Here is a 20,821-nt window from a genome sequence, read left to right on the forward strand (position 1 = left end):
AGATGATAACACTGAGTCAGAGAGTAAGAGGTGGAAGTGAGACCTGAGCCCAAGCAGTCTGGCTTCAGCATCCAGGCAGTTACCCACCCACTCTCCTGGCCCTGGCTGAGCACCTCCACTCTCGTCGCAACCCGGCTTTGACACCTCCAGGATGAACTGTTGTGGTCCTAGTCTGGAAATACTGGCTATCACCCACCCCTGGGCATGGGGAGGCCAACCTGAGCCCCAAGCATACTGGAAGATACGGCCTGAGGAGAAAGGGACAATCGGAACCCAAAGAAGTTCCTGAGGATCGAGGCAGTTGGCTCCAAAGCAGCTCTGACAAGTAATCTGTTTCTAAGAAGAAAGTGCTTCATTAAATGCCCAGGAAAAAGAGACGACTCCATGGTGCTTTGATATTTGACTGTTCATATATTCACCTGAGATCTCTAACCCTCAGAGATCCTCAGTGGGGTCACAGGAACCCACAGAAGACATCCCATCTTACAGATGTGATCTGGAAGGCTGACTCACCCCAAGGACACAGTGTTGTCTCCTCAGTCGCCCTAGAATGTGCAAAGGGCAAGAGGCACGACTTCTGACTCTGTGCCACTCCAACTGCCACCCCCTAGCTGATCTCTAATGGCTGACTGCTCGTACAAACCAAGTGTCCTCGAAGACAGGCACTCAGGTGCGGCCTTGTGTCATCCAGAAGTGCTGGGAGAATGGGGAGTTTGACACTGTGGGTGAGAAGCTAGACTGTGGTCTGAGGCAGGTGCCTCAAGCCCTCAGCTCAGCATTTTTCCAGACTTGGTACCCCAACCATATGAACCAGCACCCCTGAAGTACATGGTATTGTAAAACCACCACCACCACCACCACCAGGGTTCCTGGGCTCCAGGCCAGACCTCTGGGGTCAGAACGTTCTCTAAGGTGGAAATGCCGGGACCAGCATTTCCATGAGCATCTCCCCTCCCCACGTGGTTCTACTACACAGCCTGAGAAGCCTTCCCCGAAAAGACCCCATATCCTCACCCCTGTCCCCTGGAGTTCTGAAAAACAGGCTGGTTACAGCTCTGTGTGGGCTGGGTCACTTCTTCCTCCTCTGGCAAATGAAGTCACTTCTATGAGCTTTAGCCCAGGGCCAGTTCCACACTGTCATCTGATTTGCAGTAACTGACCCAGCTCCGACAAGTAGGGTTTCCTCTGGACATGTGTCTGATGCCCGTTCTGGAGATGCTATGACTCACCTTCTAACCAACTCCAGGGGGGAAATTACCTGTAGAAGAGTGACAAATCCAAGACAGTGGGATGAAAAGACTCAAAGAGCACCCGTAAAAGGGGAATTTCAACGTTCATGTTCATGAGCAACCCACACAACAGCAGCCAACACAGATGTCTCAGGCATTAATTTAATCGTCCCAACAACTCCACAGGTGGGTACGAATGTTATCATCTCCTTCTCACAGGTGAGGAAACTGAGGCCCAGCAAGGTTAGGCAATGGCCTCAAATATGCACAAATGGCAAGCGGTGCCCTGGGAGGACAGCCCAGGTGCCTGGATCCAAAGCACAGGCTCTTGGCCACGGTGCCTTGCTGCCTCCCAAATGACAACACTGACTTCATGCCCAGCAGTTTCTGAAATGCTTTTCATATATTACCCCATTCAATCTCCTTAAGGAAGACACCGCTGTTATTCCCATGTTACGGATCAGGAAACAAAACCTTACCAAGGTCAAACAACGTGTCCAGGTCACAGAGCCAGAGAATGACAGCACTGAGATGTGACCCTCCCTTCACCTCCGCCTTCCACCTACCCGACCCCAGAGCCCAAGGTCTCAGGTTCACATTAACCTAAAAGCTCACAAACTTTTTCATCTTAGGACCTCTTCAGACTCTTAAAAATGACTGAGGACTCCAAAGAGCTTTTGTTTATTTGGGTATATCTATCTAACAATACCTACCAGATTAGAAAGTAAAACTAAAAAGAATTTTTAAATATCTACTAATTTTAAAACAACCAAAAACCCGTTGCATATTCACAGAAGATGTTTTTTATGAAAAATTAACTACCGTTTCCATTACAAAACAAAAAATGCAATGAGAAGAGTGGTATTGCTTTTCATCTTTATAATGCTGTCTGACGTCTGCCTTAATATAGAGAGCTAGAGTCTCCTGTCTGTGCAACATCACATACCATGGATGGAACTTCAGAAAACACCAGTCTACAGTGGAGTCTGCATGAGGACAACAGTGGAAAAGGCAAGTGACATCTTAGCATCATTCTGGAAACAGTCTGACCTCACCACCCTGAAAGGACCGCAGGGGCAGCAGACCAAGCTTTGAGAACGGCTGCTCTGCGCTATAATCAAGTCAAAGCAGTATCAGAAAAATAGCAAATCTCGAGTTTCAGAACTGAAAAGCACCACAAGGCCTAGCAACCTACCTCCAGGGAGATGAGGAATTTTCACCCAATTTTACAAATGAGGCAACAGAAAGATGCTTCCCTTGGCTTTCAAGGAAGCTGGAGAGAGGAGAAGAAGCAAGACAGAAGTACAGGTTATGAGACTTGTCAGCACCCCAGCCACGGCCTCCTGTCTCAGTCTCCAGTGGGATGAGGCCACAGGCTGTGCAGCCGTGACGATCTGGGGGCAACCAATGAGGTGAATGCCGACATTTGCCCAGCACAAGCCAGGAGCTGGGTTCTGTGCTAAATGCACTCCATCTTCACCTCATTAATCCCGCAGCACCCTTCCAGGTACCTGCTATGATCACCCCATGAAAAACTGATGTCCAGAAAACGGTGGACCCCCTTGCAAACTCAGCTCTAACTCCAGAGCTGGGGCCTCAACCACTTTGCTACATGGCCTCCCAACAGGAGTGGTCTCCAGTTGCCCTTCCCTAGCCCCAAAGGTTTGAGCACACGTGAAACATACAAGTGAGGCCACCCCAATCCATCACTGGCAGGCTCTCTGGCTTAAGGGAAAATGCTGCCTAGGTGCCTCTACTTTCACAAGGAGGAAGGCGGAGAGTGGAGGAGGGCTGCAGTGGACCTCAAGAAGAATCCCAAGATGTGCTAAGCCAGGAAGTTCCAAACTAACAGAAAATCCTCTCCATCCCCATTCAACTAAAAATACAGTTTTTCTCTTTTTACTTGCATCTCAGGTTGAAAGACGTTTTGAAGATGATGCAGTCCACTCATCCAAACAGTTGCCAGAATCCCTTAAATAGCCACCAAGACTGTTTGAACTCCTCTGCAGTGAAGGAGTTCACTATGCAGCAAAGCCTGTCTAATCTCTCCCCAGAAAATTATTCTGTGTACTGATTTAAAATCTGTCTCTTCAACTTCGCCACTGACCCTAGATGCACCTGCCTAATGGCCATAAGGTACAACTGTAATTCCTCTTCCACACAACAGACCTGCAAGTGTTTAAAGACAATTACCAAGTCCCATTATCACTACCAGAATAGCTAAAAAGTGACACCACCAAATGCTGGCATGGATGCAGAGAAATTAAAATTCTCAAACATTGCTGGTAGAAATACAAAATGATACACCACTTTAGAAAACACTTTGGCAGTCTTTTATAAAGTTAAACATGCATGTACCATACCACCCATTAATCCCACTCCTAGGTATTTACATAAGAGAAATAAAACTTTATGTTCACATAAAAACCAGGATACAACTGTTTCTAAGAGCTGGTGAATGGATAAACCACACTGTTACATTCATACAACAGAATACTACTCAACAATGAAAAGGAATGAACTACTAGTAACAACTTACCAACATACACAAGAGCACAGGGGACTCTTGAATGCCTTATGCTAACCGGAAGCCTGACTCAAAGGCTACATACTTACTGATTCTATTTATAAGACATTTGGGCAGAGACAAAACTACAGGGACAGAAAAGAGATCAATGGTTGCCAGGGACTGAGGGTGGAGGAAAGAAAGACTGCAAAGTTGCAGAAGGAAATTCTGGGGCGTGAAGGAACTGTTCTGTATCTTAATGGTGGCAGTGGCTAAATGACCATAAGTGTTTGTTAAAACTCACTGAACTATATACTAAAAAGGCTAAATTTTCTTGTATGCAATTTATACCTTAATGAATATGACTTTTAAATTTTTTTTTAAGTTAAAAAAACCTGTGGTGCGCTAAACTGAAGCCACCATCCCAGGAGCAGTGTGAGTGGTGAAGAGATATGGATTGCCAACCCCCTCAACAGTCACTGCAGTTACAGGAAACATTTTAAATGATAAGCAAAATAAAAACTAACATCAAGTGAATTGTCCACAAAAACGTCAGATGCCTTTCCCTCAGTTCTCCTACCCTCCGCAGCTATTCTTTTGGATTCAAATGCAAACCTGTCCACTCTCCCCAAGTTCACTCCTTCCTCTTTCTAAATCTGGAACCCACTTGAAAAGAGGGCAGATTTCCTCTTTCCTTTTGATGTCCAGGATGGGATCCAGAGAGTAAGGGATTTCGATTGGACTAAAATGACCCCAAAAGGGGTGCTAGAAGATGCCAGGAGAGCTGGCGCAAACCCTGGATTTTGGACAAAGAGCCATCTCTCATCTGGGCCTTGGTGTGAGAGGGAGAGTGGGAGCAGAACAGGTGCAGAGTCCCTCTCACCACCACAAGAGTCCTGGCTCCTCCTCCCAGTCACCCTGGGTGGGTGCAGCCACCTCCATAGACCACTGAGGCACAGCGAGCAGCCTGGCAGCTGGGTGGTCTTCTTGGCCATAAGCCCCTTTGTCCTTAGCTCCCTCTTAACCATGCTCCAGCTGGCCCTGAAGGCAAGCCTCTCGACTTTATTTACAGCTGGACAGGTTGCAACTCTGCTTCAGAGCCCTGTGGGCCCATCGTGCCAGAAGCCAAGGAGAAAATTGGCACTGGCCAAAAGTGATCAGGTGGTGTGGGGATGGCCGCCTAACGGCTGTGGCTGTCGGGGCAGAAGCAACGTAGCAGCAGAACACGGTCGTCACGGGCAGCGAGCAAACTAAGCCATGCCCACTCCAGCCCGGGAGAGGAGAGCCGTCAGGAGAGAGACGACCCACATCCTGAACCAGTGCTGCTGGAAGCGCCTCCGCTTCAGGAGAGAACTTGTGAGAAATGTAGCCATCAGGCCCCAGCCAGACCTACTGAATCAGAAACCCTGGGGGTGAAGCTGGCACTCTCCTCCAGGTGACTCTGATGTCTGATAAAGTCAGAGAACCTCTGGTCTAGACCAAAGTTGCATTTGCTGGTCAGAGTGACTTTTTTCCCCTTGTTTCATTAGCTGTCCAATAGCCATGTCATTGATGAAGTGCAGGAAGGGCTCTTTCTTCTAACTATGGAAACCAGGGGGACACCCTCCTTCGTCAGTATAGGCCTGCAGCTCAGCTCCTCCCAGGACTTAAAGTGAAAGGAGGTTAGATTCCAAGACAGCAGCTACGGCCTTGCCAGTTCCCAGATCTCCTCTCAGATACACTACTTGCTCTTGAATCCTTGACTAAGGGTCTGCTTTGCAAAAACCCAAACCAAGACATGCAGTGACAGCCTATTGCTTCTTGGCTCCTCCTGCATCTGGAGTACCATTCCTGGAAGGCCCAACTCAAGGGCCACATTCTCCCCAAAACTTACTCTGACCTCCCCCCTCAGAAATAACTGCTCCTTCCCCTGAGCTATTTGTTTCTTTCTGTTTTACACAAGGCAGAAGGGCCAGTCACTTTCCTCTCTGGTGCTATGGTCTGAATGTTTGTGTCCCCCAAAATTCCTATGTTGAAATCTTAACCCCCAGGGTGTGGTATTGGAAGGTGGCGCCTTTGGGGGGTGATGAGGTCATGAGGGTGGAGCCCTCATGAAAGGGACTAATGCCCTTCTAACAGGGACCCCAGAGAGCTCTCTCCCTTCTTCTGCCATGTGAGGTTATAGCAGGAAGATGCCATCTATGAATCAGGAACTGGGCCCTAGCAGACTCAGAATCTGCCTTGATCTTGGACATCCCAGCCTACAGAACTATGAGAAACACATTTTTGTTTCTAAGCTGCCCAGACTGTGTGGTAATGTAGCAGCCTGGACGGACTCTAAGATCAGGAGCCAGGCCTCTATGTGATCCCTTGAGCGCTGAGCATGTGCTCCAAGAGCAGAAGGTGCTCCCATTTGTCTGATGAACTGAGAGAAAACAGCCCCCTGACCCAAAAGGAGCAGAGAAGGAAGGATCTGAGGGTACAGGGAGCCAGGGCGCAGCATGCCTCCAGAAGACTCGCTCCACCTTCCCCTATCAACCAGAAGCTGCACTTTCAAGGAACCTTCACTGGAATACAAAGGAAGCCCTCCAACTCCTTCTCCTGCCAACAAGCCAAGAGACCTCTCTGCTTAATGAGAAATCTCTCCTGGTATTTCAATTTGCATCAAATTTAAGGCTTATTTTATAAAGGCCGCCAAAGAATATCTCTTCTTCTTAAAACTTCCCATTTATCCAAGATGAGAAATAAAAGGCACCTGAGAAATTAGGTCAGGATAAATGGGGATGAAAAACTTTCAATTGCCTGAAACGAGCATGCATTTCCTGGGCAGATCCATGGGGCCTCCCCATGGGGCAGGTTACTTAATAACAGGCCGCAGTGGGTGGGGGAAGGCCTCAAAGAAGCCACATGCACTTAGCTGATGAAAACTGTCTGGAAAGGCCTTGGCAGAAAGACTCTGAAACCTTTAAGACTGTTAGTTAGCAAAGGTGTGGTGAGTTGTTAGTAGAGTCAAGCTGGAGAGCTGAAAAGGGGCAGACTACCTGGAGATCTAATGCCAACCAAGGGAGCCGGCCAGGCACCACTGTTGCTGAAAAAATGCTACATACCCAAGGCTTCATCTACCAGTCTTCTCGTATGTTAAATATAACTTGATGTTGTTTTCCCTAATGTTCTCTGCTAGAGAGATATAAGTGAGAAAGCAGAGGTGATATTTTTATAATAAGACCTTGCTCTTACCTTTCCGTAAGTTCATGGAGAAAGACCATGAATAAACAAACACAGCTAGTCTCCATCTGACTTAGCAGCCTCCCTCTGCCAGGGCTATGAGGCACCAGTCAAGGCCAGGAAAGCAGAGCTGTGCCTGTCATTAGGTGAGGCTGAGCCAGGAGGAATTCTCCAGGAGGCGCTGCAGTGGTCCCATGGCTGACCCCACCATTCACCAACTCCAGGGCTGGTCCACGCCAGCCACACACCTTCCAGTTCTCTTGCCAGGGGTTAGGTTAGGTCAGCCCATCTCAAACCTGGAGGGTTGTTAACTGTGGATGCTGGGCTCCACACTCAGAGCTTCTGATGTAGCTTGGGAACCTGCATTTCTAACAAGTGCCTGAGTGCTCCCGGCCCAGGAACCACACTGCATGAGCCACAAGTAGCGAGCCAGTTGTGATCAGTGAGAGAAGACTATGGCAAGGGACTTCTGGGGACGGCTTCTTTGCTTCTAAGGACACTAGAGCAGACGACCGTCTTCATCCTCTGGACCACTTGTGATGATGGAGATGTTCTTTAATCTCCTCTGTCTAATATGGTACCCACTAGCCATAGGTGGCTATGGAGCACTTGAAATGTGGCTAGTGTGACTGCTGAAACCAGTGATTTAAATCTTATTTCATTTTAATTCGTTTGAATTTAGATAACCACCTGTGGCTGGTGGCTCCCATAATGGACACTGCAGCCCTGGACACTGTCAGCTCTAGATGTGGTGGCTGAACTGCTACTAGATCCCCTACCATCAGCCTGAGAGGAGGACACCACACAGAGGATCGCAGAGCCACATCCTGGGCTCTCGGCCTAGCCTCAGCGCTTCCTGCTGTGTGAGACCACACATGACTTTGCTGTTTAAGGCAGTGTGAGCAGGTATTCCCTACTGCTGCAGCCAAAAGCCTTCTGGCCAATACAGCCAGAGAACATTCAAGTAAGCCTGCAGAAAAATGGGGCTACTCACCCCAAGGGCAATGTCAACTGCAAGCAGAAGAGCAAGAGAAACAAAACGTGGCTCCCAATGACTTGAAGAGGGTTTGGCCTGAAGGGATGCACCCAGGTCTTTCAGCCTTTGAGATCTGGGCACAGATACTGAGGCTCGGCCTGCTACAGGAAGCACAGCAGAACTCGTCCTCTGCCTGCTGACAAGTATCTGGGGACACTGTTGGCCCTGCCGTCTCAGGGGCCCAACCAGCTTCAGAAGTGTAGAGAATCAAATGGTAGGTCACTGACAAGATGCTTCCTCCAGAGTAGGTAAAGGTACAGCTGCACAAAAAATATCTTCCTACTGGGGCTTGAAATTCCACATTAACAATCCTCACTGTGGTTTAAGCAACACCCCTCTGTGGAGTCACCTTTGAAAATGGAAATACTCCTAGGAAAGGTACCGCTGTAAGCCTTGAAGCGTCACTGTAAATGAATTTGTCAGGTATCAGTTAGATTAGTGTACCTTGTTTGCAAGAGGCACAGGGAGCCGGAAAGGGTGAGGCACGAGAGAGGCAAGAGGTGCACTCAGGGCTCAACCAGGTCACTGTTTTACAAAGTCCCACCTTGCTGCTCTCCTTATCCTGACTGCCCCACCCCTACGCTTCCTGAAAGCTAGTCCCAAGTTCAAAATTTGGACAATCCCACCATTGAACAAATGTGTCTCACCGACCCAAAACAGAAAAGACGAAGTAATAAAGACTGTCAGGCGCTCTGAATCGTGGTTCCCGAAGAGTCCTCCCTGAACCCTAGATAGGATGAGGACTTTGTCCCCCAAAAAGATGTTGAAGTCCTAATCCCCAGTAAATGTGAATGTGACCTTATTTGGAAATACGGTCTTTACAGATGATCAAGTTAAGATGGGGTCACACTGGAGTAGGGCGGGCCCCTAAATCAATATGACTGGTGGCCTTTGTAAAAGGGGAAATTTGGAAACAGACACACAGGAAGAACATTATGTGAACACGGAGGCAGAGATATGAGTGATGCATCTACAAGACTGCCAGCACACCACCAGAAGCCTTCAGAGGAGGTGTGGCCTTGCCAACACCTGGATCTCAGACTTCTGGCCTCCAGAACTGTGAGAAAATAAATTTCTGTGATGTAAGCCACTCAGTTTGTGGTAGTTTGTTATGGTAGCCCTAGCCAATGAATGTGGTAGCCCCTACTGGTACCCATCTTCCCTTCTCATCACTCTGACTTCATTTACTGTGCTTACTCATTTAACCGTCTCCCCCATAGGCCCTAAGATCCACAAGCCCAGGGACCGCATCTGCCTATTCACCACTAAGTCCCAAAACCACTTCTGGCACACCAGAGGTGTTCTGTAAGTGTTAGTCAAATTAACACAGGAAAGGTCTGCCTCTGGCTAGTTCTGGAATCTCTGGCATGAGACTCCCCTCTCTGGCTGTCAATTTCCCCATCTGTCTATATGGAGGAAAACAAAACAATTGGACCAGATGACCTCTGTGAGCGCTCCTGACTCACAAACTCCTGGACTCACACTGAAGGTGTATCCATCCAACAAGGTGAGGTCAGGACATCAGAAACTGCACTAGGGGTGTTAAATAGAGGGCACAGAACACAGCGGGTGGGCCACAGAGGTGGGGGAAGGCTGGAAGTCTCTGACAACCTTTCTGCTGGGACGTCTTTAGTGAATGAAAGAAGGACCAGCCTCACACTACAAACTTCTGGAAACATCCATTTCAGCATGAGCTGGCTACTCCTGTCCTCAGGGCAACACACTGCCCAGTGGGCTGTTCCTACTTACAAAGGACAGTCCCAAAAGGGGCCAGTCTCATGGACGAGTACTATAAGGCCTTGGGTTGGGGGCAATAGGCTCACTGAGAAGTCCTATGTCCTGAAAAGGTAAAGAAACAGCAAAACACGTGCCTCCCCAGCACCCACCTCCCTTCTAACCCAGAGCCAGATTTCTGCCTCCTCCGTTAAGAGGATCTATTGCCGATGAGAGAAAATGTGAATGGAATCAACAAAAGATGACCCCATGGGGCTGGCTAGCAACTGGAAGAGAGAACAAGGCAAACTTCTGTGTGCCAGCAATGCTCTCTTTCTTGACTTGGTTAGGATTTCATGAGTGTTTCCAGTTTATGAAAATTTATAAAGTGGCACACATGATAGGTGGCCTTTTGTGCATGTATGCTATACTTTAATAAAAAGTTAAAAAAATAAATAAATAAATAATAATAATTAAAAAAAAGATGACCCCATGAACGATCTGACAGGTGAGGCCAACTTCCCATCCCACAAACCCAGGGCTGCCCCAGCTCACACCCAGAGCCTGACCTGCCCAGTGTCCTCCAGTAAGGAGAGTGCCCGGGAAGGTGGTACTCACCCACACTGCTGAGGGAGCTGCTGCTTTCTGAGTCTGACGGCATGATGGACAAGACACTGTAGGTGGAGCCTGGGGACAGAAGGGGAGATCATTTATTACTAACCCCAAAGGGCACTCTTGTGTATACCCCAAACCACGGCAGACCAACTGATCTTCAGTCAACACCAGGCTGAGAGCCCATATCACACCAGGGCCTAGAAATCCAATCCCAGGGGCCAGGCTGGGGAGGGGCAGTCAGCAGGGTCTAGGCTGTGGTGTGTCTGCCTCCTGACCTTTCCGACCCCCTCTTGCTCTGGAGACTGATTGACCTAAAGGCAGAGGGGAACCTGGAGTGAGCCAGCTGGCTTCTGGCTGGGACACCTGGGGCAAGGCTCAGCAAAAGAGCAACAGGCCCAGGTTAAAACGAGGTCTGGGGATTTCCTACAGACATTTGTCAATATGATCCTGGCTTCCATGCAGAGATGGGTGTCAACAGGGGAGAGGGAGAGGAGGAGGGAAACTGATGGTGGGGGAGACCATCAGGGGGACAGTAGAGACCCTGAGGGGAAGGGGAAGACTTCGGGGGAGGAGATGGAGATCACACATGGAGGGAAGAGAGCCAGTGTGCAAGTAACCTAGCAGTGTGCCCACCAAAAAAGAGATGAAAGGAGAGAGAAAACAAGAAAAAAGGAACTTTGGTAATGGCAAGAACTAGGACAGCGGCCAGGAAGAACCGGTGGCCTCATTATGGAATTTTCTGAGGCTGTGAAGAGCCTGCGGGTGTTTAGTGTGGACTGAAGAGGGTGACCAGGGAAGCCGGCAGGGGTTTCGTCTTCAAATAGGACTGTCAGAAGGGATTCAATTTGTCTGACATGGCCTCCTCCAGCAGCAGAACTGGAAACAGCAGGTAGATGCTGAACATGCCGCAGCTCTAAACAGGTCAGGAGGGCCCAAGAGACCTGGGGGGAGTGGGGGGGCAACACACACATTCACCTCCATGCACACCTGGCAGGGACATCACAGGGGGGACAGGCACATCATTTGAAAGGACACAAAACCAGAAAACCCCATTCAGCCCCGAAATTCCTTGATCCTACTCAAAAATAAATAAGCAATGTTCAATGAAATACCTCCCGTATTTCAAGATCAACCCACATGATTCATTTTGCTGTCCAACATCTCTGCACTTTTGTCTCAACGAAAGAATGAGCATCACAAATTTCTCAAATCATCTCTCTTCCCATATCATAAATGTTAAGTGTTGGTTAAAGATCTGTGAAAAACTCAGATGCAATTCAGACAAATTCATTGATATCTTCAAAAGACACCAACACAACACAGTGCCTATCTTCTGAACTCAATCACCATTTTCTTAAGTTTTTTTTCCCTTTATAGGGGCAAGGAAGGCTAGCCGGCTGGTATGTGGATGGACTGTTTTCAAAAGACACCTACTCAGAAAAGCAGGCACAAATAAACTCTCCCACTCACATCTTCGAAATCTCTGAGCTCAACCCAAGCTTGCTTCCAACACCGCAGCCTGTGTCCGGGAGACGCTCCCTGCAGGACCGCCTTGCTTGTTTCTCATGGGCATCAGCAGCGCCCCATCTTCCAGTAAACCGTACCTCCCCTTCACATCATCTCTCCTCCCTCAGGGCGAGTTTCCACTGTTAATTACACTCGGCAGACAGCCCTCTCTCTCTCCACCACCTCCCTCCCCAGCTAGGGGAGTCAACTGGCCAACCAACATTCTGTTCCTCTTCCCTGTCCCAGAAGTCCTGCCAGGGCTCTGGGGCCTGACCCAGGGGCGGCATGACATCTTTATCTGCATCTCTGGGCATCATCACCCCCCAAGTCGGCTGGCAGAGCTCCTGGGACCTGGGGATGGGGGCTGGGAGGGAGCAATTAAAATTGGACAGGGCCCAGTTTTTACCATGTTCCCAGGGCCTTAGACGTCATTCAGGGGGAAAAAAGTCCTCAAGACGACATTGTCGTGGTCATGCTTTGTCTCTGCAGCTATTGTTGTCTTAAAAAGCCTGTGTGGTCAAGACTGTCAGGAAAAGGCAAAAGGAGTCGCTCTCCTCCAAGTCACGCGGCATCCTTTCAAAGCTGGTGTACGGCATCATCTACCTCTGGGGTTTCACAATCGAACCTGGAGGCCAACAGGAGTAGAGTCTCACCAGTGCACACTTCCCGGCCCCTCCCAGCCCCTCACTCTTGGTCACATTGGAGATGTTTCCCCAGGAGCTCCCCTGAAGGCACCTGTACCCACCTGCCCTGAAACCTAAGGCACACCCTCTACTTCAGAGAGGGCCCAGGACTAACAAAGGCTAACAGATCAGCCTGGCTCCCCCACCAGACGCACCCCCTGGGCACTGCCCCCATTCCCTCCCCGTCCACGCCCCCCACCACAGGGCAGCAGGGCACTGGAGGCTCAAGATGCTCCCCACAAACTCAGGAAAGCCTGTGCAGAGCTCCTGAGAGGACCTGGAGAAAGCTGGATGATCTGGAAACACTTCCAGAAAAGGAGTGCAAAGAATAAGACCAGGTTTTCGTGGACGTGTGGACTGGAGAGAGACACACAGCAATTATCCAGGGATCTGGTCAAAGTGCAGGCTCTGACTGGGAAGACTGGGGGGCCTGAGACTCTGCATTTCTACCAAGCACCCAGGGCATGTGGTCCACAGGGATGCAAACAGAAGCTATGGGAGAAGCCCTGGGAGAGAGCCAGCAGACTCTCCGGGCATAGTCTCTGGGACCAGCCTGGGCCACACATTGTCTTGCGTCCTTCCCGAGAGCCCGGCGGGCCCTGCTAATTGTGTTTACCCTGTGACTCAGCCCCACTGGGTCACAGAGACCACTTCAAAAGAACTTCCAGTAAAATCACCCAAGCAGTAACGGAATGCCCCAGCCCTCCCAAGGCCCCCTTCCACAGCCTGTGGGGACAAGAGAGATAGAAGCATGTCCCCTAACACATCCCTCCATTCACCTGGAGCTTGTAAAGGCCCGAGTGACTCACACTTCCTCCCCATGAAACCCACACGCTAGAGGGGCTTGCTCCAGCCTTGAGCCAGCATGCAGAGTCCTCCCTGTGCTCCAGGAGGGCTAGGAGGCCGGCTCTTGCACTGCCCTGAGACAGCTCTGGCGACCTGAGACAGCTTTGGCTGCAGGAGGTCATGCCCCCCCCCAGTACCTGGGAACGGGGAGGAAGGCGGCAAGCTGTATTCCCTGAGGGCTCTGGCAGGGAGGTGCTCCCTGGCCTAGCCAGAAGGCAGCACCAGGGCACCTGCCAGACCCTGGTCCCCTCTCCTAGCTCACAGCTGAGGAACACGGGGTTTGTACTTGTACTCACAGGTGGGCATCAGGTTCCCATGGCGCACCTGAGCCCCGCATAGCACTGAACCAGGTCTGGTAGAAAGCAGACAAGCCAAGGCTAAGGAGGGTGCTCACCTACTGTGAGACTCCTTGAGGTCCCTTCCCCTCCCTGAGCCTGAGGCCCTCATCTGTAAAACGAGGCAGTAGTGACTAGAATATCGACAGTGCATCCACCTGCCCAGGTTCAGCTCCCAACTCTGCCACTAAGCAGCTGTGTGCCCTCAGGTAAGTCACTCAGCTTCCCCCTGCCTCCCCTGCTTATCTGTAAAATGGGCTAAAGAGGAATACTTAGCTCCTAGAGGATCAACTCTGAGTTAATAGGAAAGGGGCCTGAAGCAGCACTTGGCCCGGCCAGCTCTAAGTGTTAGCTGCTGCTATTATGGTCACCAGACCTTCCAACCTGTCGCTCTCAATCTTCGATTACCTAAATTGAAGACTAGACTAGAGTGATGAAGTTGAACAGTCCACGATGACAAAGTGCTGGAGAGGATACTCAACAGGCAATGCGAGCTGAGCCAGGCATGGAGACTAAAGTTGGGAGGCAGAGACGGCTTCACATGAAGTCATGGCTTCACAGCCCTGACATGCGCTGCTGCTTCCCACCCACCCCAACACCCATGCCCGTGCTGGAGCACAGGCAGGTCCCTGAGCGTGGGCGCCCTCACTCAAGGGCCCTTGACTCCATGAGCTGCAGAGACGAAGAAGGAGGCAGGAGAGCGAAAAGTGCTGTGCCCTGGCCACCTCTTGCCAAGCCACCTCCCCTGCTTCTATGACCTCGGGAGATGCTGGGAGGGTGGGCTCCTTTGGCTGCTAAGAAGCCCTCTTGCAGAACCACGGTTCTGTGCAGCCATGCCCCTCCCTAGAGCCTCAGCCTCCTTCCCTTTAAAAGCATGGCCCAAGGCTGTGGACACTGAGACCCAAACTTGGAGGCTGACAAGCCCCACCATTTCAGGGAGTTATGGGGTGACCGTGGCCTGGGAATGGGACAGCCAAAGCTGGATGCATCAATCAAGGAAGTCTTGCTTTGTGCCCCCTACACACCCACCTCAGAGTGGGAAAATCACTTTCCCCCTAACATGCACAGGGAGGCTGGTGACACAGAGGAGGCCTGCTGCTCACTTAGGGGCAGGTGAAGATTCTCCTGAGTGTGCACAATCCACCTCCCCCTCACCCTGCGTACCAGGTTTGTAAGTTAAGACTTAAGATTAGTTTTCCCCAACTGAGATACAGCTGTAGTACTCTGCAAAGTTTTAGGACAAGAATAATGAACCTGCGAAAGCATCACAGTAATGATGCTCATTCCCCCTTTTTGGGGTCATGATAAGAACCAGTGGTCCATCTTTCAAAGGTGAGCAGGGTGTTCATTTCCCAGGTAGCTGGAGCATCAACCTGCAAGGAGGCACACGCGGAAGGCCAACCGGCGGAACCTCCTCGCGGGCTCTGGGGTTGACTGTAAAACCGAGTCCCTGAGCAAACCCTCAGCTGCCAGTGTTGTCATCTGCGATCCACCCCACCTCCAGCCAAAAATGCCCCAAGGCAAAATGTGGGAAGGGAGGGGAAATAAAACACACACACCCAGAATTAATCATTCAGCATCTTTAAAGTAAAGAGCCCTCTTTCACTAACTGTTGGACTGTTTTGGTTTTCCTCCCCCCTGCCACGTGAAGAAGGGAAGATGGAGGTTTGTTGAATTTCCAGAGATAAAAAGTGTCAGCAGTCAGAAAGCATGCTTTCCCCATCAGCTGAGAAAGGCTCCTGGACGCTCTTGGTAGGCACAAAGCTGCATCTGGTGAGAGCTGCCCTCTTTGTTCTGTCTCCCTGTCAGAGTGCTGGGCTCTAGGACGGGGAGAACAGCATGGGAACCACAGCCATCAGTCCCACAGGCCAGGTAGGAACACCCCTCAGCTCTGGCTGTCCATCACCAAAAACAGGCCCTGCTTTCCACTGTCAGCTCTGTCAGCTCCGGACAGGGCGGGGTGACAGTTTTGCACCTGGAAGGCACAGGAGGATGCCCAAAGCAGTGTCTGGTGGGCTCCCCAGAAGGGAGTCTCGACTACCATTTATGCCCTGGAGGGACTGGGGACAAGACTGGGACGCTACTAAAACGCAATGATATAGGGGGGCATGTTCACCATCAGTGAACACGGCCAAGCCTGAGGGCACTCCCAAGACAGGAACACAGATGAGGGAGTGCAGGCGGGGACAGCTGCAGTGTCACTGCCCTGCTGCCCTCACCAGAGCTCATGCCCCTGGCATAGCAGCAAAGAGGACACACCAAGACGGCACAGGAAACCAGGGCAGCACAGGGCAACCAGCCTCCACAAGGCTGCAGCCGGACTCTCACAGTGGGCTTGTCTGCTCTGGAATAAAGTGACCAGCACCAGCAGCCACGATGGGCAGGAAGCAGCTCTCTGCAGGGTACCTGGCGCCGCAGGCTCCCTCCTGCTCTCCACTGGGCTCCCTCTCCACTACTCAGCACACGGAGAAGAGGCCGCCGCCTCTACTGGACTGCGACCCGGAGGAGTGTGCTGCCCGCCCCAGTGGAGGGGGTTGGCACAAGTGCAGGCTCTGGGCAGACCACCTGGGCTCAGGTCTGCCACTGACCTGCTGTGTGACCTTGAGCAAGTTGTTTCTACTTTCTGTACCTCATTTCCTCATTTATAAAACAGGAAGAACGATGGGTTGTGAGGACTAAATGAGTAAGGACAGGTAAAGCCACGAGGACAGAGCCAGGCACATGGACACTAGCTCTCACTGTCACCTGACCGACCAATGTGAGTGTCCCCCCACCATCTGAGCATGGCCCTGTGTCTTTGTCTCCTTCACCTTGAGGGTAAGGAAGCCTCCTCTCCCCTTCCACCATTCTGCCCGGCCATGGCCCATTCAAGCCGTCCCCAAGCTTCCTCGCGGATCTCTTGTTCTCTGATTCAAACAGAACAAGCCAGAGTGCTCACTGTGTGCTCAGCATCACAAAGGCCCCGCTCTGACCTTCTCATAGTCTCACCACCACCTACACATGGGCACCGATCAGCCCACTGCAAGAGATGGAGTGACCGTGCTCCACACAAGACACCACCCCTTGGTGAGCATGTCTGCCCGAGGCAACACAGAGCCCATGCACACACCAAAGGCTTAGTGAGCACTGTGCCAGGAGGTCCTGGAGATGCAGCAGGGAGCAAGACAGAGTCCTTGCCCTCGTGGAGCTCACACGAGTGGAGGAGAGGAGTGGAGGGGGATAAACCAATAAAGAAATGCAAATTGCATCAGGTAATAAATGCCATGAAGAAAAATACATCAGAGTTCAATGGAGGGTGACTAGGGTGGGGTGGAGAGGTGGCTACTGTGGTACAATGGTCAGGGGAGGTCTCTTGGAGAAGGTCACATTTGAACAAAGACCTGAAGGAAGTACAGAGTGCTAGACAAAGATTGTTCCAGGTAGAGGAACAGCAAATGCAAAGGCCCTGGGGTCAGACTATGCAAGGAGGGCTGTGGCCCAGGTGGAGTGACCTGCAGGAAGATGCAGATGAGGTCAGAGGGGCAGCAGGGCTGACTCAGGCAGGACTTTGTGGGCCATACAGAGGATGCTGAGTTTACCGAGTGAGATGGAAACCTCTGGAACGTTTTGAGCAGAGGACAGACATGGTCTGACTAACATTTTAATAGGATCACTGGCTGCTACACTGAGTACCGTCCACAGGCAAAGAAGGACGCAAGCAGGAAAACCAGTCAGACAGCAAACGCAATAACCCAAGAGAGCTATGCTGGTAGCTTGGACTGGGGTGATAAGAATGGAGCTGGTGGGGCTGGCCCCATGACTGAGTGGTTGGGTTTGCAGGCTCCGCTGCAGGCGGCCCAGAGTTTCGTTGGTTCGGGTCCTGGGCACGCACATGGCACTGCTCATTGAGCCACGCTGAGGCAGCGTCCCGCATGCCACAACTGGAAGGACCCACAACGAAGAATGTGCAACTATGTACTGGGGGGCTTTGGGGAGAAAAAAGGAAAAAATAAAATCTTTAAAAAAAAAAAATGGAGCTAGTGATAAGGCTGGGTTTGGAGGATGTTCTGGAGGCAGAACTGAAAGATCTGCTGACAGACTAAAGGGGAAATGGGAAAGAAAGAGATGCAAAGGATGACTCCGGGGTTCTCTGCCTGGAAACCGGAAGGATGGAGTGGTCGCTACTGAGACGGGAAGGCTGCAGGAGGAGCAGCTGCAGGGGGGAAGGTGAGGGGTCGTGAGCTCACGTTTGGCCGACCTGTTTGAGGTCCCCACAGACACCCAAGCAGAGATGGCAGACAGGCAGCCGGACACGTGGTCTGAAGTTCAGCGGTAACATTGGGGCACACATATAATTTGGGAATTGTCAGCATACGCTTAGTATTTAAAGCAACGAGACTGGATGGGATAACCCAGGAGGGAGTGTGGACAAGGAAGGCAGCAGAGAGGCCCAAGAAACAAACCTTGGGCATTCAAGGCTAAGGGGTGTAAAGAGGAGTCAACAAAGAAGACAGAGGAGGAGCAAGCAGTGGGCTAGGAGGAGAGCCAACAGGTCAAGTAAAGGAACTGAAAACACAAAGGCACATGGTCAGGGGCTGAGAGATGGCCTGATTTGCCCAGGCTGCTTAATGGTGAAGCTAAGACGGACACACAACCCTCCTAATTCCGGATCAAACTGTACCTGCAATCCACCTACTCCCTGAACTTCTTGGGTATCAAAGAGACTGACAGAAATGAGTACACTTAGATATTTGGGCTCAAGTTTTTCTTGAATGTAGTATCACACTCTGACTACTCACAGAAGCTAATATTTATTGAGTACTTGTTGCAGGAAAGACACTATTTATTTACGTGGATTATTTCAGTTAATCCCCCTAACACCACTATGAGAAAACAACCCATTTTCTAGATGGCAAAATATAGGCTCAGAGAGGCCAAGTAACTTGCCCAAGGCCACAAAGCTAGAAAGTGTCCAGATTCAAATACAACTCTTTCCCACTAACCCTGTACTACTGCCTTTCCAATAAGATCAGAAAAACCGAAACTCACCAGTTCCTCGTCCCAGCAGACAGCAGAGGATGTGAGCAGCCATTCCCCTGCTCAGTGACAATGCTCAGGTGAGGAGAGACATCTAGGAGTCACAACGGTGGGTCAGTAACTCTGACAAGGAGCTGTGCAAGGAAGTGGCTTATGGGCCAGCATTCGGCACTGTGGCCAAGGTTATCTTTTCCACCAGTGGGAAGGAAGAAAGGGAAGCATGAGAAAGATGGCTGCCAGTCATTTCTGCTGTGCCTCAGCTTCCAGCCTTGTCCTCTGTCCTGGCTCTGACTCCTCCAACCTTGTCACTCCTCCAGCCATCAGCTAATCCTGGTCCACCCTGGGGAGACTAGTACAGTCTCTGGAATAAGCTTATCAATCCTGGCTAAGAAGGCAGCAGGAAAAAGAATGAACCAACGGGGTTTGGGGAACTTGTTCACGATTCAGATGCTCGGACTGAATGCAGAAGAAGTGCACCAGCCATTTCTCACCCACTGTCCACATCATCCCCCGAATGGCCGTTCTCCACTAATCTCAAGTCAGGGTAAGTGAGGGATCAGCCAGAGGAGATCATGGCTCTGGGAACCGCCCAACTCTCATGGCATGAGGTGGAGAGCAGGCAAGGTCATGACACTCCAGGCTGGACAGGTCAGGGACGTTCAGTCAACAAAGGCCATGGAGGGTAGCTGCAAAGGAAAGGTCTTGTCTTCATCAGCAGTGAGCTGCTGTTTCTGCCCCCCTTCCTTCAACGGCAGCAATACCACCCTCCTTATCTGCTTGATGTGCTGCCTTGAAAAATCACTGACCACCAAGGCAACTGAGCAAGGTCCCCAGGACTCCGAGATCATGGAGAACCGCTGACCTTCCCTGCACCACAATATTCCTGCTGAGTCTGAACCCACCAAGACCCCTGCCACAGGGGGAGGTACAAAGTGACTCTGCAGAGTGGAAAGGAAACAGGATCAGGAGCTGGATGGACCCAGGCTCCCCCAGGTTTGACCATCAACTCATGCCTGACCAGGGGCAAATAATGTTTCTGAGCCTAAGTTTCCTCATCTGTACAATGGGCTATAAAAAGTCTTCATCTGTATTTCAGAAACCGTTGTGCTGACCAAATAAAATAACAGATGTTGGAAGTGCTTTGTAACTATAAAGGAACTGCTCCCAAATGGAGACCCAGGTCTCTTGGTGCTCCCTGACTCCACTGTGAATCTTTCCCAATCTCCTTCATTCCTCTCCTCTGTGCTGCTAGCCTCTTTTCTTCCAGAAATGCCTCCTTCTTTTTTTCTACTCTTATTCAAAACACAAAACAGTGACAACAAACATAAAGAAATGAATAAAAAAGCAAGGGATTTGTTAAGATGCCAATATTACCCAAAGCGATCCAACACTCAGTGTGATCTCTGTCAAACCCCAAGGACATTTTTTGCAGAAATAGAGAAACTTATCCTAAAATTAATACGAAATCCCAAGGAACCCTAAAGAGCCAAAACAATCTTGGAAAAGAAGAAGAAAGCTGGAGGATTCACACTTCCTGATTTCAAAACTTACTACAAAGCTACAGTTATCAAAGCAGTGTTGGAACTGACCTAAAGACAGACACACAGACCAACGGAACAGAATAGAGAGCCCAGTTATAAGCCTTCACATAGACGGCCAATAATTTTTCACAGGTACCAGACCATTCAATGAGGAAAACATAGTTTTTTCAAGAAATTATGCTGGGAAAATTTGATATCCACAGGCAAAAGAATAAATTTAGACCCTTATCTAACATTACATAAAAACATCAACTCAAAATGAATCAAAATCCTAAAGGTAAGAGCAAAAACTACACAACTCTTAGAAGAAAATATAAGGCAAAAGCTTCATGACACTGGATTTGGCAATGATTTCTTGGATATGACACCAAAGGCACACGCAACCAAAGAAAAAACAGACATCCCGGGCTTCACGAAAATTTAAAAATTTTGTGCATCAAAAGACACTACCAACAGAGTAAAAAGGCCACCCACAGAATGGGAGAAAATATTTGCAAATCACATATGTGACAAGGAAGTAAGATCAGAATATATAGAGAACTCCTAAAACTCAACAACAAAAAAACAAACAGCCTGATTCAAAAATAGGGA

At 50.1% G+C, this 20,821-nt stretch overlaps 1 protein-coding gene across 4 annotated transcripts in view; it reads right to left on the reverse strand.

Annotated features, from left to right (window-relative positions):
- DLG5 (discs large MAGUK scaffold protein 5) overlaps nt 1–20,821 on the reverse strand; it is a 128,786-nt gene that overhangs the window by 70,302 nt on the left and 37,663 nt on the right. For 3 of the 4 annotated variants that reach the window (XR_011538253.1, XM_070613048.1, XM_070613054.1), the window contains exon 2: nt 10,307–10,375. Coding sequence is in view for 3 of the 4 variants with exons in the window: in XM_070613048.1 (XP_070469149.1) it covers nt 10,307–10,375 (69 nt within the window). In the remaining variant the exon portion in view is untranslated. Of the gene's footprint in view, nt 1–10,306; nt 10,376–12,215; nt 12,294–20,821 lie in introns of those variants that run through there. The other variant, XM_070613064.1, reaches the window with a different exon arrangement.

This window comes from Equus przewalskii, chromosome 1 (genome assembly GCF_037783145.1).
Source record: "Equus przewalskii isolate Varuska chromosome 1, EquPr2, whole genome shotgun sequence".
Lineage (NCBI taxonomy): Eukaryota > Metazoa > Chordata > Mammalia > Perissodactyla > Equidae > Equus > Equus przewalskii.